We start from the raw sequence: 16,813 nt of genomic DNA, 5'->3' as shown, positions 1-16,813 counted from the left end.
CATTAGATTGCTATTTACAGTTCTATAACATTTTTTTTTTTTTAAATATATACTTAGAAATTAGTTTACAACACCTACCGTGCTCATAATAGCATCATATAGATACAGTGGATATAAAAAGTCTTCACACCCCTATTAAAATGCCTGATTTGTGCCGTATGAAAAAATAAAACTTATCAAGAAGAATCATTTCAGGACTATTCCCACCTTTAAGGTCATCTGTAATCTGTATAAATCAATTGAAAAATAAACTTAAATCTTTTCAGGTGGGAAAATAAAGATACAGAACTTAAATAATGTGGTTGCAGAAATATAATAATCATGCACATCTAGAACTGGCAATCTACATCACCTCTTCCTTGCAGTTGTGCTCCAAATCTGCTAGATTGTGAGGGCATCTCCTGTGTACAGCGCCCTCTTTAGGTCACCCACACATTTTCAAGTGAATTCAGGTCTGGGCTTTGACTGGGCCATGCCATATCGTTGATCATCTTCTGGCTAAACCATTTTTTGGGGTTGATTTGAAGGTATGCCTAGAGTCACTGTCATGCTGAAAGGTGAAATTTATCTTCATCTAGAATAATCAATTTCTTAGCTCTGGCCACCCATGTCCTTCCAAACTAACCTCTGCCACTTTTTCAAAAGGTTGTCAAAAATTGCAGTAAAAATGCAAACGGTTGCTAACATGTTTGAATATCAACAAGCTGCGCAAAAGGTCTGACATTTCAAACTATTTTATGCTATAATTGTATTGTGTTTTGTGTTAAATGCATTTTTTGGGGGGTTATTTTTATTTTTACATATCACAATCTGTATCAAAGATAAATAGAAATCTTGCAATTTTTACACTGCACACTGAGGCTATTTAAGATTCCAACTTCTTTTATTTAGGAAACAACAAATGTACATAACCACAATGGTGATATCCAGACCTTATTCATATTTTTTTTATTATGAGCATTTGCAAAGGTCATTGTACAGGAAACATTGAGCATTGTACATTGTACAGGAAACATTGTACATTGAGCAGGGTCAAGTGTGACAATGCCTATCATTATTGGTGGATCCTGTGTTATTAGCGGTATTGGGAGGTGTTACCGGTCATTGCAATCCTGCCTCTGATAAGGAGTCTGCTGAAAATTCTTCATGAAAGAGGAGTCTAAAAAAGCCCCAGTGACTAGTATGAAAACTGCAAGAATATAAAGAAACCCTAATGACAATTTAAAAAACAAAAAATATATGAAACAAAAGGCTACTTTCTGGTAATTACTTCCCTCGATATATTCCGATTGATGTATACGGTTTGTATCTTTCTTACAATAAAGAGTGACTGAACAGAATACTACGGTAATTTTCCTCTTACCATGAATGATTGTGATGGGGGCAGGCCTGGAACCCTGGAATTCTTCAGAGATAGCCATCATATGTGCTATTTGCAGCATTGCTCTGGCTTGGTCCTCATTCAATGAAAACTGTGTGATCATCTCCCTTGCTACATTCAGCACCAAAGTATGATCTGCAATAATACATTTGCTGGGGACTTTAGCAGTGACTGCAGGTGGGTTGAATTTCCCTCTAGGAATTTGTGTTGGTTTCTCATATTCAGAAGACCTGAAACCAGGGAGAGAGACATCATATAGCGATTTCTTGTCCTGTACTCTAGCTGTGCCAGTAATGCGGTTGTACACAATTTAGTGTGATTGGCAGGTCTGTTACAATCCAGACCAAGAATAGTGTTACGGTATATATCACTAGGGGCCATAATAGAAACCGGTATTTTACAAAGGCCTTCACACATCAATGAGGAGCAGACCTTTATTTTCAGGTGTTATCATAGTTGATTCAGTTTTTCTCATCATTTTTTTTTTCTTCATTGAAAAGTTATATTTGTCCCCAATCCAATAAAAAGACATGTTGAAGGTCACATCAAATTTATCACGAAGAAAAAATCCATCAGACACGAAGTCTTCTGATTTGCATCCGTGTTTAACAAATCCCCACGGCCTGTTACCCCAGATGTGTGAAGGCAGCCTTGTATGTAGTGACGTTAAAACTCTTCTTACCGCGTGGGGATAGTCGCTTTACTTACATCATGAGGAGATGAGGCATAATCGGCAGAGAGGACGGGTTAAAGTGCTCCTCTAGATTTCTCAAACATGTCAGTTCAGTACTTGCATTACAAACCAGTAATGCGTGGACAACCACTGGAAAAGAAACAGCACTTAAAAAGGGCCGTCATTGGACAACCCATATTTGTTAGATGTGTCCCTGACAGTGAGTGTCATTTCCCTTCAGCGCCACCACAGGAAAAACAAAACATTACACAGTGCCCTTCCAATTCAATAGGTTGTCTGTGTCACACAGGACTATAGAGGGAGAGACGCTCTCTGTAAGTACTAGTAACTTTAGCCAATAGATGAGGATTATAAACAGGGGACCTCCCCCTTCTCCTATAAACTTATTATTCCCTAACCGGTAAACATCATTAGGATTTTTAAACAGCGCCGCCCCTTTAAATGGAATTGGTCAGCAAGTTTTTGCTATGCAATCTGAGGACAGCTTGAGGCAGCGGTTAAAAATCAGAATCCAACTGTGTCACATGTCAGGATGTGTGATGGTGTTTATCTGCAATGAAGGTTTCATCACCTAATGATTATCATTGTCCAGAATACAGGAATGCGTACATGCAAGTCTGACTCCGCCCCCTCCTGTGATAAACAACTCACTGTCTATAGACATAGTAGTTGTGGGCAGGGTTAGCGTTCTCAGCTCTGCTACACTGCTAAATCTAAGAACTCTGATTTTGTCATTATCACTGCACCCAGTAAAATAAGTGATACATTGTTCCCTTCATTGTCTATTTGCGAACATCATGCTGCTCTCAGATGAGGTAGTGGAAGCCTTCTGACACATTCCCTTTAAGGCAGCATCTTTCTCTTTGGATGGTATGTACCAAATGAGTGCCATGATAAATAAACTTCCAAAAGGTGATAAGACATAAATCACATCTGCTATTTCTCCTATGGCTTCAATTTGTACTTGTACATAAAAAAAATGCATTATTCCAGCTCCTATGTCAATAGCTTAATACCCAGTCACAACATTTAACGTAAGTTTACGTCATGGTTGTGAAGGGGTTCCTGCAAAATGATGTAAATTTATGTCATAGCAATCATGTAGGCACAGGACCATTGCAATGGTCATGACAACGTAAGAGTCTGCCAGCTACACTGGCCATGTTGGACCATGCTCAAAGGATGGTTTAGATTAGAAGGCTTCTGTTAGTGCAGAACTGACAGGTATATTGCATTTAAATGCATTATGCCAGCGATCAGACAAATACAAATTAAAGTCCCATAGAGGGACTTAAGGTACCTTCACACAACAATTTTGTTAACGATATCGTTGCAACGTCAGGCTTTTTGTGACGTAGCAACGATCCCGCTAACGATCTCGTTATGTGTGACAGCGACCAACGATTAGGCCCCTGCTGGGAGATCGTTGGTCGTTAGGGAATGATCAGGACCTTTTTTTGGTCGCTGATCACCCGCTGTCATCGCTGAATCGGCGCGTGTGACGCCGATCCAGCGATGTGTTCACTTGTAACCAGGGTAAATATCGGGTTACTAAGCGCGGCCCTGCACTTAGTAACCCGATGGTTACCCGGGGACTTCGGCATCGTTGAAGACAGTTTCAACGATGCCGAAGTCGTTCCCCGGATCGTTGGTCGCTGGAGAGAGCTATCTGTGCGACAGCTCCCCAGCGACCACACAACGACTTACCAACGATCACGGCCAGGTCGTATCGCTGGTCGTGATCGTTGGTAAGTCGTTTAGTGTAACGGTACCTTAAGTAAAAAAGAAATATAAAAAACTTAAAGAAAACTGTAAAATTATATTTTTTTTAAATAAAATAATCAAAAAACAGTAAAATATTATACCAATAAATAGGAATATTTCTGTAAAAAAATAAATAAATAAATGAAAAAAATATATATACGGTATACATATTTGGTATCGCCAGGTCCGGAATGTCTGGACTTATAAAACTGTCACAGTATTAAACCCCTTCAGTGAACGCCGTAAAAAAAAAAAAAAATGCTTTTTCATCATACTGCTGAACAAAAATTGTAGTAAAACGCGATCAAAAAGATCCTATGAAAATAAAAAAAGGTATCAAAGAAAAAGTCATCTTTTCCTGAAAAAAAAAAAAAACCAAGCCACCATACAGCTCCATCAGTAGAGAAATAAAAAAAAAAAGTTATAGGTCTCAGATTAAAGCGATGCAAAAAAAAAAAAAAAAAAAATTATATATATATATATATATATATATATATATATATATATATATATATATATATATATATATATATATATATATTTATATTTATATTTCCTATAAAATATTTTTTTTTATTGTGTAGAAATGGCAATCTATAAATTCTTTGAGAACAATAAAACATAAAAATGATCAATGTAAATCAGAATTAATATCCCATGGAGGTCTGGATTTGGAATGATACTGTTCATCAAAGTGGAAAATCAAATTACAGGCTGATCCAACTTCAGTGGAAATGCCTTAAAGGGACACTGTCACCTGAATTTGGAGGGAACAATCTTCAGCCATAGAGGCGGGGTTTTCGGGTGTTTGATCCACCCTTTCCTTACCCGCTGGCTGCATGCTGGCTGCAATATTGGATTGAAGTTCATTCTCTGTCCTCCATAGTACACGCCTGCACAAGGCAATCTTGCCTTGCGCAGGCGTGTACTATGGAGGACAGAGAATGAACTTCAATCCAATATTGCAGCCAGCGGGTAAGGAAAGGGTGAATCAAACACCCGAAAACCCCGCCTCTATGGCTGAAGATTGTTCCCTCCAAATTCAGGTGACAGTGTCCCTTTAAGACAAGGAAATAATGCTTAGTAGTGTGTGGCCTTCAAGTGCCTGTATGACCTCCCTACAACGCTTGGGCATGCTCCTGATGAGATGGCTGATGTTTTCCTGAGGGATCTCCTCCCACACATGGATTAAGGCATCAGTCAACTCCTGAACAGTCTGTTGGTAGATGGAACGAGACATGATGTCCCAGATGTGCTCGATTTGATTAAGATCTGGGGAACGGGAGGCCAGTCCATAGCATCAATGCCTTTATCATGTAGGAACTGCTGAAACACTTCAGCCCCATGATCCTTGGCACTGTCATGCATCAGAAGGAACCTAGGGCCCAATGTACATGCGTATGGTCTCACAATGGGTCTGAGGATCTCATCCCGGTATCTAATGGCAGTCATGGTACCTCTTGCTAGCACATGGAGGGCTGTGTGGCCCTCCGAATAAATGCCTACCCACACCAATACCGATCGACTGCCAAACCAGTCTTGCTGGAGGATGTTGCAGGTAGAACTTTCTCCGTGGCGTCCCCAGACTCTGTCACGTCTGTAATTTGTTCTCAGTTTGAACCTGCTGTCATCCATGAAGAGAACTGGGCACCAATGTCAAATCTGACAATCTTGGTGTTCTGTGGCAACTGACAATCACCTGTACGGTGTTGGGCTGTAAGCACAACTCCCACTTGCGGACGTCGAGCCCTAATACCACCCTCGTGGAGTCCATTTCGGACAGTTTGAGCAGACACATGGATGTTTGTGGTCTGCTGGAGGTGATTTTGCAGGGCTCTGGTACTGCACCTCCTGTTCCTTCTTGCACAAAGAGGAAGGTAGTGGTCCTGCTGCTGAGTTGCTGCTATCCTAAGGCACCCTCCACATCTCCTGGTGTACTGGCCTGTCTCCTGGTACCGTATCTGCTCCAGGCTTTGGACACTGTGCTGACAGACACAGCTACCCTTCTTGCTACAGCTCGCATTCATGTGCCATCCTGGATGAGCTGCACTACCTGAGCAAATTCTGCAGGTTGTACAGACCACCTCATGCTACTGTACCTCTAGGGGTGAGAGCAATGACAAAATGCAAAAGTGAGCAAAACAATAGTCAAAAAGGATGAGAAATGGTCTGTGGCCACCATCTTCAGAAACACTCTTTCATAGGGGTTGTCTTGCTAATTGCCTATAATTTCTACCGGTTTGTTCCATTTGTACAACAGTAGGAAAAATTGATTCACAATCAGTGTTGCTTCATAACTGGACAGGTTGATTTCACGGAAGTGTAACTGACTTACATTGTGTTTAAGCGTTCCCTTAATTTTTTTGAGCAGCCTATCAATGTGGTATCACTGTAATTGTACTGATCCGAAGAATAAAGTTGTCAGATAACTTTTATATTGTGAATGGCTTAAAAAAAAAAAAAAATACAAATTCCTGAATTGCTGGTTTTTGTTCATTCTGCCTCCCAAAAATAGGAATAGAAAGCTATCAAAAAAGGTCATGTGCCTGAAAATGGTACTAATAAAAATGTCAACTCGTCCTGCAAAAACCAATCCCACACATGACCATCGGCTGAAATATAAAAAAAATTATCGCTGTCAAGTAAGGAGATGAAAAATAAAACATCTTCAGTTCTTCAACTGCTGTTAATTTTTTAGTTCCGCCTCTCAAAGTTCGCAGTAAGGCTTGGCTCACATTTTTCCTGCGCTATGCGGTTACACCGGATTTCCATGTAAATCTCTGAAATATGCAATTCTGACAAACTCTGGAGGAAGATGAGGCAGATTGAGACACACTGTGAATGCCGTCCGGCCTATGATGCAGCGGTGTCTGTTTTTTTAGGCGTGCATAAAAGCGCGGTCCGCCAGAGTTTTGTGCACTTCTGAAAAGAAGGACACAGATTTATAGTAACTCTGCTGCCTTATAGTTAAAGAACCCATCAGGCGTGTCATCTGAATCACGCCATTTAGATGGAAACTCTGGTAGAAGTGCTCAGCTTAGAGCACAGGATAAATGTGATCCCAAACATTATATAAAATGTTCCCAATAAGAGCTTCAACTCAATTCACCAAAAAAGGAAGTCGACACTCAGGTCCGTCCTGTTAACAGAAATATAGGGGACTTCCATGTAGTACAAAGGCTATGATAAAGCGCTATGGCTCCTCGTCCCCCAAAAGAAATCCAACGAACTCTGCATTCCCAAATCCAAATGCCCCCTTCCTTTCCGAGCCTCATAGTTTGCCTAAATGACATTCAGTGTACACGTTTGGCATTTCTGTAGCGATGAGAGCCCGCTTAAATTACGGGAGCGTGTCTCCAGAAGCTGCCACTCCTGGGAAGGTTCATCCTGCTAATCTTATTAACATTCAGTGTATGCCGTCTCCTATCGCTTTCCACTGTGGTCTCTGGAATGCACGGTCTGTGTGTAACAAGCTAACTTACATTAACGATTTTTTCCTCTCCAATTCCCTTAACCTTTTGGCTATTACAGAAACCTGGATCCAGTATTCAAACAGCGCCGCTGCTGCCGCTCTCTCGTTTGGTGGGCTAAAATTTTCACATACCAACAGACCTGAGAACAGACAGGGTGGAGGTGTTGGTTTGCTCCTTTCATCACAATGTGCTTTCGAGGTGATCCCCTGGTTCCCTCACTTACATTTCCTTCCTTTGAAGTCCACGCCGCTAGACTAAGCCCTTCTTGCGAGTGGAGGTTGTTTATTGCCCTCCAGGCTCCTCCCGCCAGTTTCTAGACCACTTTGCCAACTGGCTTACTCACTTTCTATCCTGTGACATCCCCGCGCTCATCATGGGAGACTAACATCCCCATCAATGATCCCCTCTCCAAATCTGCCTCTCATCTTCTTTCTAACTTCTTCATTCGGCCTCTCACAGTTTGCTAATTCTCCTACGCATGAGGACGGGAATACTCTGGACCTGGTTTTCTACTGTCCCGGCTCGCTGCACGACTTTACTAACTCTCCTCTCCCGCTCTCGGACCACAACCTTCCTTCCTTCTCTGTCAAGAATTGTCTCCTCACTCGGGACACCCCCACTTACCACACTTATCGGAATATACGTACCATTAATACCCAGCAGCCTATGGACAACCTCCACACATCTTTAGCCCCATCTCCTCCCTCTCCCGTCCAGATTTAGCATTGTCACACTTCAATAATACACTGAAGTATGCCCTAGATGAAGCAGCACCTTCTACACGCAGAAAGACCCGACACAGACAACGACAGCCCTGGCACACTATGCAAACATGCTTTCTTCAGCGTTGCTCAAGGTGTGCAGTGGAGAAAATCTCTCTTAGCAGAAGACTTCATCCACTATAAGTTCATGCTCAAAACCTATAATTCTGCCCTTCATCTGGCCAAACAATCCTACTCCTACTTCACCACCTCACTATCCAACAACCCAAAACGACTTTTTGAAACCTTAAAATCCCTCCTGAAACCTAAAGTACAGGTTCCCATCACCAACCTCAGCGGTGAGGATCTGGCCACTTCCTAGAAAAAAAAAATCAACCACATCCATCAGGATATCTCAGCCCAATCTAATCACTGCCTGGATCCCCTTCCCTGCCGCACCTCAAGCTCACTAGACATCTTTGAGCCTGTTTCAGAAGTAGTTTCCAAGCTCCTCGCTTCTGCTCAGCCTACAACCTGCAACAGTGACCCCATTCCTTCACATCTCCTGCAGTCTCTCTCACCAGTGGTCACCACTCACCTGACTAAAATATTTAACCTCTCTCTTTCTTCAGGTATTATTACCTCCTCATTTAAAAATGCAATCATAACCCCTTTACTTAAAAAGCCAACCCTGGACCAGAACTGCACTGCTAACTACAGACCTGTCTCTAACCTTTCCTTCATCTCTAAACTCCTGGAACGCTTGGTCCACTCCAGTCTAATCCGCTATCTCTTGGATAACTTCTCGACCCCTTACAATCTGGTTTCCGCTCTTAAGGGTACCGTCACACAGTGGCATTTGGATCGCTACGACGGCATGATTTGTGACGTTCCAGCGATATAGTTACGATCTCGCAGTGTCTGACACGCTCCTGCGATCAGGGACCCCGCTGAGAATCGTACGTCGTAGCAGATCGTTTGAAACTTTCTTTCGTCGTCTAGTGTCCCGCTGTGGCGGCATGATCGCATGGTGTAACAAAGGTGTGCACGATATTGTATACGATGTGCGCATAGTAACCAACGGCTTCTACATCGCACATACGTCATGAAATTATCGCTCCAGCGTCGTACATTGCAAAGTGTGACAGCAGTCTACGACGCTGGAGCGATATTGTTACGATGCTGGAGCGTCACGGATCGTGCCGTCGTAGCGATCAAAATGCCACTGTGTGACGGTACCCTTACACTCCACTGAAACTGCCCTCACTAAAGTCTCTAATGATCTACTAACAGCTAAATCCAAAGGTCATTGCTCCCTGCTGATTTTCCTGGATCTCTCTGCCACATCTGACACTGTGGATCACCAGCTCCTCCTCACTATGCTCCGCTGTATAGGTCAAGGACACAGGCCTCTCCTGGTTCTCCTCCGACCTCTCTGACCGCTCCTTCACTGTATCTTTTGCTGGCTCCTTTTCCTCTCCTTCTCCCCTTACTATCGGGGTTCCACAGGGCTCAGTCCTAGGCCCCCTCCTCTTCTCTCTATACAGTGCTCCTATTGGACAAAATCAGCAGATTTGGGTTCCAGTATCATCTCTATGCTGACGACACCCAATTATACACTTCTTCCCCTGACATCACCCCTACCCTAATTCAAAATACCAAGGATTGTCTGTCTGCTGTCTCTAACATCATGTCCTCCCTCTATCTGAAACTAAATCTCTCCAAAACAAAACTTCTTGTGTTTCACCCTTCTACTAACCCAGGAGGGTTCAACCATAACTCCCAAGCAGCATGCCCGCTGTCTTGGGGTCCTATTCGACACCAAACTTTCCTTTTCTCCCTATATCCGATCACTCACTCGCTCTTGTCACCTGCATCTTATAAACATCTCCAGAATCCGACCTTTTCTCACCTTTGAAACTGCCAAGACCCTTACTGTCGCTCTTATTCTTTCTCGTCTAGACTACTGCAACTCTCTTCTGATCGGTCTCCCTATTACCAACATTTGAAGAATCACATATTTATACACAACACAGCACAGAACTGTCATTATGGGAGAGTGATAAACAGTTGTGTCCATAAATATTGGAACAGTTCATAGATAAGGAGTGAATGTTTATTGTCCTCTGATTGGGGTCTGGTTCTGTAGTATGAAGCCCCCATAAGATCTGAAGAGCAAATTACTTAATTGATTTAAGAAGATCTAAATCAATGCAAACATTCAATCCTGCACCAAGTGTGTCAAAGGTTGTCCTAAAGGTACCGTCACACTTAGCGACGCTGCAGCGATACCGACAACGATCCGGGTCGCTGCAGCGTCGCTGTTTGGTCGCTGGAGAGCTGTCACACAGACAGCTCTCCAGCGACCAACGATCCCGAGGTCCCCGGTAACCAGGGTAAACATCGGGTAACTAAGCGCAGGGCCGCGCTTAGTAACCCGATGTTTACCCTGGTTACCAGCGTAAAAAAAACAAACAGTACATACTTACATTCAGCTGTCTGTCCCTTGCCGTCTGGTTCCTGCACTGACTGCTGGCCGTAAAGTGAAAGTGAAAGCACAGCGGTGAGTCACACAGCGGTGACTCACCGCTGTGGCTGTGCTCTGCTTTCACTTTACGGCCAGCAGTCAGTGCAGGAACCAGACGGCAAGGGACAGACAGCTGAACGTAAGTATGTACTGTTTGTTTTTTTACGCTGGTAACCAGGGTAAACAGCGGGTTACTAAGCGCGGCCCTGCGCTTAGTTACCCGATGTTTACCCTGGTTACCAGTGAAGACATCGCTGAATCGGTGTCACACACACCGATTCAGCGATGTCTACGGGGAGTCCAGCGACGAAAAAGTTCTGGACTTTCTTCCCCGACCAGCGATCTCCCAGCAGGGGCCTGATCGCTGCTGCCTGTCACACTGGACGATATCGCTAGCGAGGACGCTGCAACGTCACGGATCGCTAGCGATATCGTCTAGTGTGACAGTACCTTAAGTTAATACTCCCAGATTCTCCTCTCTCTCTGAGATTTGAAGTTACCTTTCAATACAAGTAATTTCAGGTCCATGGTGCTGTGATCAGGCATACAAAAATGTTTGGCCACAGGTAGATCCATTCTTTTTTCTGCCTGATGAAGGGGCCTGAGTAGTCTCGAAAGCTTGCAGTTTGTTACCATCATTTCAGTTAGTCTTTACTAGTTATTAAAATGGGAGACCCCACCCCCCAAGAAAATGATGTCCCTCCCTATAATAATAGCCAACAAAGGCTAGGCAGACAACTGCATTCTGATATTAATAGAATAGGAAGGGGCCATGGATACTGGCCTCATCACAGACTAATAACATTAGCTCACAGCCATCCCCAGAAATAGCGCATCCACAAGATGAGCCAATTCTGGCGTTTAGCCTTCACTCTTGCCACTTTCCCTGGTGCGGTGGTAAGTGGGGTAATAGTATTGGGGTTATTGTCAGCTTTGTATTGGTAGCTGTATTGCAGATGCAGGTCATACGGATGTCATGCGGATGCAAGGTGAGAAAAACCGCATTGTACTCGCAAGACATGTCCGACTTTCCAGGAATAACTGATTTTATTAACGCTGATGGGTATGAGCCCTTCTAGTGATAATGGGACGATCTTTAATGTCCACAAGGAAAATGTGACATTTTTGATTCAACTTCATATTTCACTGTACAAATGTACTATACACATACTATTTATTGGCCAATTGGATGGACTGTATCCTTTCAAAGGTAAAATCTCTATATCATTGTTAGCCGAGGGTCCAAAGAAAACACTGCAAGCAATAAACGTCTCCTGTGGATCAAAGTTCAGGGTCCTTGAAACAATCCAGAGATCATCTGAAAAAGTGATAAAGTAGGGGATTATAAAAAAAAGTCCTGTTATCTATAACCACTCCGTTTGAAGATGACAAGGAGTTATACACAATTAATGGGCAGGCTGCTGTTTAGGTCACATCACTGCAGTTTTAGGTTACCTCCAAGGATGTAATAGCACTTCATACGGAACAGTGAATATTTCCATCTACTCAATTTCACTTCTTTTACAATACTAAGGAAAGCTATGTTGCCTATTATGGACTATTATTTCTCGATATATGTTGTAAGTACCACTATAAAATAATAAATGTAATAGTTCAATCCTTTTCACAGTCATAAGGCAGTTGCGCTTTATTACCGTACCTTTACTGTAAGCAGACGAATGATCCTTTCTATTTAACTTCAGATACAGTTTTGTTTTCAATTCACCACCAGATTCGGAATTGACACTGGCAAATTTTGCAAATTTACCATACTGCCTATTTGTAAAGGTCGATATTTTTCTGTAAATGAATATGCAGGAAGATATGTTGAGATATTCAGGACAAAATGCAATTGGTTTTAAAAAATGTGATGTAAATTTATATTCATTTTTATTTATATTTAACATTTTTCTACCTTTCCCCAATTAATTTTTGCTGTATTAAAGAAAAAACAGACACAAATTGGAACAACAATATTTTACTGAAAAATCTAACGGTACGTATTCATTTGAAACCAAATCAAAACTCTACTTCTTAGCGGCCCACCGATAATGTCACATGAATAATCAAACAAATGCTGAAAGTGAACCTCTCAGCAGGACTCTGCTCAGTAAACTACAGACACAGTCAGGTCGGCGCCGTTATACTGATTAAAATGATACATGGGTTGATGAAATCAGTCTTATGGTTGTTGTTTAATCTGTATTTGTAGTTTTCAGTTAGTGTCTCGTGCTTAGGGGCGGCCTGTTGGCGGCGGTCTTTATGTGGTGCTTTGCTTACATATGCATCCCTCTAGGCTTATGACAGGACACTGATCCCTCAGCGACCTGCCCCCTATTTTACATAATGCATATAATATTGTTGCATATAACCAATAATAATCCTCATGCAAAATATATATGATCGTTTCAGACCTACGGTACATATCATAAACCCATAACGATATAAAAAAGAGCAACACAATCAATAATGATAAAATATGTTAATTTTATTAAATATGCTAATAAAAATTTTAATACAGAAAGTGAGAAAACAGGGGTACTGTATTCCCTGTCATACATGGAACATGTAAACCGTGACAATACTAGAAGATTAAATCATCATATCCTAAAAAGATAAATGCTTAAATAGCACTATGAACCTAAAGATCAGCAATCTAACTGAACAATAGATATCAAATATTATTACCGATATACTGTATTTGTTTACAAGTGGATGTATTGGCTCACAGATGTGCACAGATATCTATAGTGCTAGTGATTAGATGATGGCAATAAACTGGCACATACAGTCAAAATACAATCATGTCATTAAATCAACGATCAATTACCGTACCTGTGGCCATGATGAAGGGGATATATGGTCTGTGACCGCATTTCACCGCTTCTGCAGTAGTGTTGAGCCACCTCCCTAGTGTTCAGGCTCGGTTCAGTTCGAACAGGGAGGTTGTACTATGTACTGTACCTCCTTTGACGAGGCAATCAGGCGGGTCAAGATGTTGGTAAGGGGCACCCCAATAGCCAAAACAGACATTGAGTGGGCGTTCCGGTTACTACCTGTGCCTCCAAATAGTGTCCTCATTGGGCTGCATACTACATAGATCGCTGTTTGCCCATGGGGTGCTCCATATCCTGCTCACTATTTGAGGCGCTTAGTTGCTTCCTCGAATGTGTTGTCATGGACATTTGTAAGGCGGCACATATTATCCATTACCTCTATGACTTCGCCACAGTGTGAAAACACACGGTAGTCCACCTGTGAGAAGGAGAGAGCTGGAGAGAGAGTGGACAGCCCAGAGCCGAGGGGTTAGATTGAGAAAGAAAGAAGGCGGTGTAGCTTGCTTCATGGGTGGGGTACTGTGCTGAATAGCACAAAATTCTACTAGGCCAAAAGGATTTCTTGGGCCACATGCCGTTAAAAATAGTACTTAGGTAAACAGGTGGTGGGTGGCTGGGCTACTCTGCTGACTAGCAGACACTGAAGCTTTGGAGCAGACCTCTGAATCCCAGGCCATAGTATGAGTAAACAACTCTGCAGACGACCCCACCCACCTGGAATTGATGATGGCAACGTCATGTAAAACTCAGCAAGGGGACTAAATAAAAGTCTCAATTTTTTCCAAAAATTCAGCCACAGACACCACTTAAGTGGCATCAAATTGCGCCAGAGTTTTTTTTTAAACGGTTGGTGAGGTGATTTTCAAAAATCTTCAAGCTTTTAGTCTCCCCAAGATGACACAGGGGTAGAAAAGTCCCTGCGGATCCAGGATTTGTTCATCTTTATGAATGTTAGTCTGTCTACATTCTCACTGGACAGCCGTGTGCGATTATCTGTCAGCACACCACCAGCAGCCCTGAACACACGTTCAGAGAGAACGCTGGCTGTGGGGCACGACAAGATCTCCAAGGCGTGAGTGGCGAGCTCAGGCCATTTTTCAAGATTGGAAGCCCAAAATGAGCAAGGGTCCAGTTCCACAGTCATGGCATCGATGTTAACTTGCACCATCCTCTCTAGAATCTTGAAACGATTGGAAAAAATTGCTGTTACCACCAGATACGATGTTACTGTTACGGTTTGAGTGATGACTTGATAGTCCCACGGTTGGCAAGTTAGAACTCAGAGATACACTTCGTGCACCACTGGTGTTTTGTGGAAAAGCAGATGTTACAGAATCTAACAGTCTCTGCTGATACTCCTGCATGCGTGAATCCCTTTCTATGGCAGGAATTATTTCGCCAAATTTGCTTTTGTACCGGGGATCTAAGAGTGTGGCTGGCAACCCAGTAGTCAGCATTACTTCGGATTCTGACAATCTGAGGGTCATGTTGCAGGTAGTGCAGCAAGAAGGCACTCATGTGTCTTGCGCATCTAGGAGGACCAAGTCCTTGTTGTCTTGGTGGTGACGAGGTTAGAATCATGCTTCCTTCGTCTGCCCTCTCCCCCCAACTTCGCACAACAGAAATTTGATCAAGGTCTCCCTCATCTGATGAGTCTTCCATGCCCAGCGCCAGTTCGTCCTCCACTTCTTCCTCGCCTCCTGCACCTTCCTCAGTTTGGCTGCTACCATGCACCCTCGGTAATCTCTCTCCCCCAGTCTCCAATGCCAGCCGCCTTGGTGCTGCCAACCTTCTTGACCTTGGAGATATGATCCCTTGCGCATACGACTCCTCCTGTTCCTCCTCCTCTTGTTCCACCACCTGACTCCGAACACTGTGTAAGGTGTGCTCCAGCATGTAAATTACCGGAATGGTCATGCTGATAATTGCATTGTCAGCACTAAACATCTTCGTTGCCATTTCAAAACTGTGCAGAAGGGTGCATAGGTCCCTGATCTGAGACCACTCCTGCAGCGTGATTTGCCCCACCTCTTGATCTTGTTGGCCCAGGCTATACGTCATAACGTATTGCACCAGGGCTCGTCTGTGCTGCCACAGTCGCTGCAACATGTGCAGAGTTGAATTCCACGGTGTGGGCACATCGCATTTCAGCCGGTGAACTGGCAGGCCCAACGATTTCTGTAGAGATGCAAGTCGTCGAGCTGCGGGATGCGAACGGCGGAAGTGAGCACACAGCGACCGTGCCCTCTGCAGAAGCCCATCTAGCCTGGGATAGTGGGATAAAAATTGCTGGACAACAGGTTCAAAACGTGAGCCATACAAGGCACGTGTGTGACATTGCCCCGGTGAAGGGCCGCACCCAGGTTTGCAGCATTGTCGCACACAGCCTTCCCTGGCTGCAGGTTGAGTGGAGACAACCGTTGATGGAACTCAGTCTCCAGAGCGGACCACAACTCCTCTGCTGTGTGGCTCACATTTCCCAGACATTTCAATGTAAACACTGCCTGATGCCGTTGAGCCCTGGTGACAGCATAGTGAGGAGGTGTGCAGGATTCCTTCTGCGCAGTTACAACGCGGGTGGCATTACCAGACAGGCTTTGGGTGCAGGTGGAGGACCGAGAGGAGGTTGAGGAGGCAGAAGCAGTGGAGGAATTTCTAGATACAAAAGGATCGATGAGCAACTTGTGGGGACAGCAAGACTTGGACAGCAGCCCCTTCTCCTGATGTCGCCGTAGTTACCCAGTGTCCAGTCACCGACATGTAACGCCCCTGTCCATGTCTACTCGTCCAAGTGTCTGTGGTGAAAGGCACCCTGTCACACACACAGTTTCTCAAGGAAGCGGTGATGTTGTGTGCGACATGCTGGTGTAGCGCAGGCACAGCTTTCTTTGAGAAGTAGTGGCGACTGGGTATCTGGTACTGGGGCACTGCGACGGACATAAAGTCTCGAAAATCCTCTGTGTCCACCAGGCGGAAAGGCAGCATTTCTGTAGCCAACAGCTTGCTGATGGAGAAATTCAACCTCTTAGCTTTGTCATGGCTAGGAGGAAATGGTCTTTTACTTGTCCACATCTGAGGGACTGAGGGCTGGCTGCCGTGCTTAGGCTAGGTTCACATTGCGTTAGTGCAATCCGTTTAGCAATGTACAAAAAGGGATTGCGTTTAGCAATCCCACTAGCCCAGATGCCCGATCTGCGCTAGTGAGAACGGACCCAAAAACGCTGCAAGCAGCGTTCGAGGTCCATCAGAAAATAACGGGACATCGCTAAGGTATGCCAAAAATGGCATATGTTAGCGGTGCGTTAGATACATTGCGGTCAATGGGTGCGCTAACGGCTCCGTTGCATAGTGTTAATTGCGCCATGTAACGGATTCCGTCAGCGGACACCCACTAATGCAATGTGAACCCAGCCTTAGATGGATTTAAGTAGGGTGT

At 43.8% G+C, this 16,813-nt stretch overlaps 1 protein-coding gene across 1 annotated transcript in view; it reads right to left on the bottom strand.

The window, feature by feature from the left end:
• ZGRF1 (zinc finger GRF-type containing 1) overlaps positions 1 to 16,813 on the bottom strand; it is a 149,851-nt gene that overhangs the window by 29,248 nt on the left and 103,790 nt on the right. The window contains exons 14-17 of the mRNA XM_069743830.1: positions 12,201 to 12,340; positions 11,712 to 11,858; positions 2,090 to 2,204; positions 1,364 to 1,611 (exon numbers count right to left, since the gene is read on the bottom strand). Coding sequence (XP_069599931.1) covers positions 1,364 to 1,611; positions 2,090 to 2,204; positions 11,712 to 11,858; positions 12,201 to 12,340 — 650 coding nt within the window. The remainder of the gene's footprint in view (positions 1 to 1,363; positions 1,612 to 2,089; positions 2,205 to 11,711; positions 11,859 to 12,200; positions 12,341 to 16,813) is intronic.

This window comes from Ranitomeya imitator, chromosome 1 (assembly GCF_032444005.1).
Source record: "Ranitomeya imitator isolate aRanImi1 chromosome 1, aRanImi1.pri, whole genome shotgun sequence".
NCBI lineage: Eukaryota > Metazoa > Chordata > Amphibia > Anura > Dendrobatidae > Ranitomeya > Ranitomeya imitator.
Note: the sequence above shows the minus strand (reverse complement) of the source record. Positions and strands in the feature narration are given on the sequence as shown.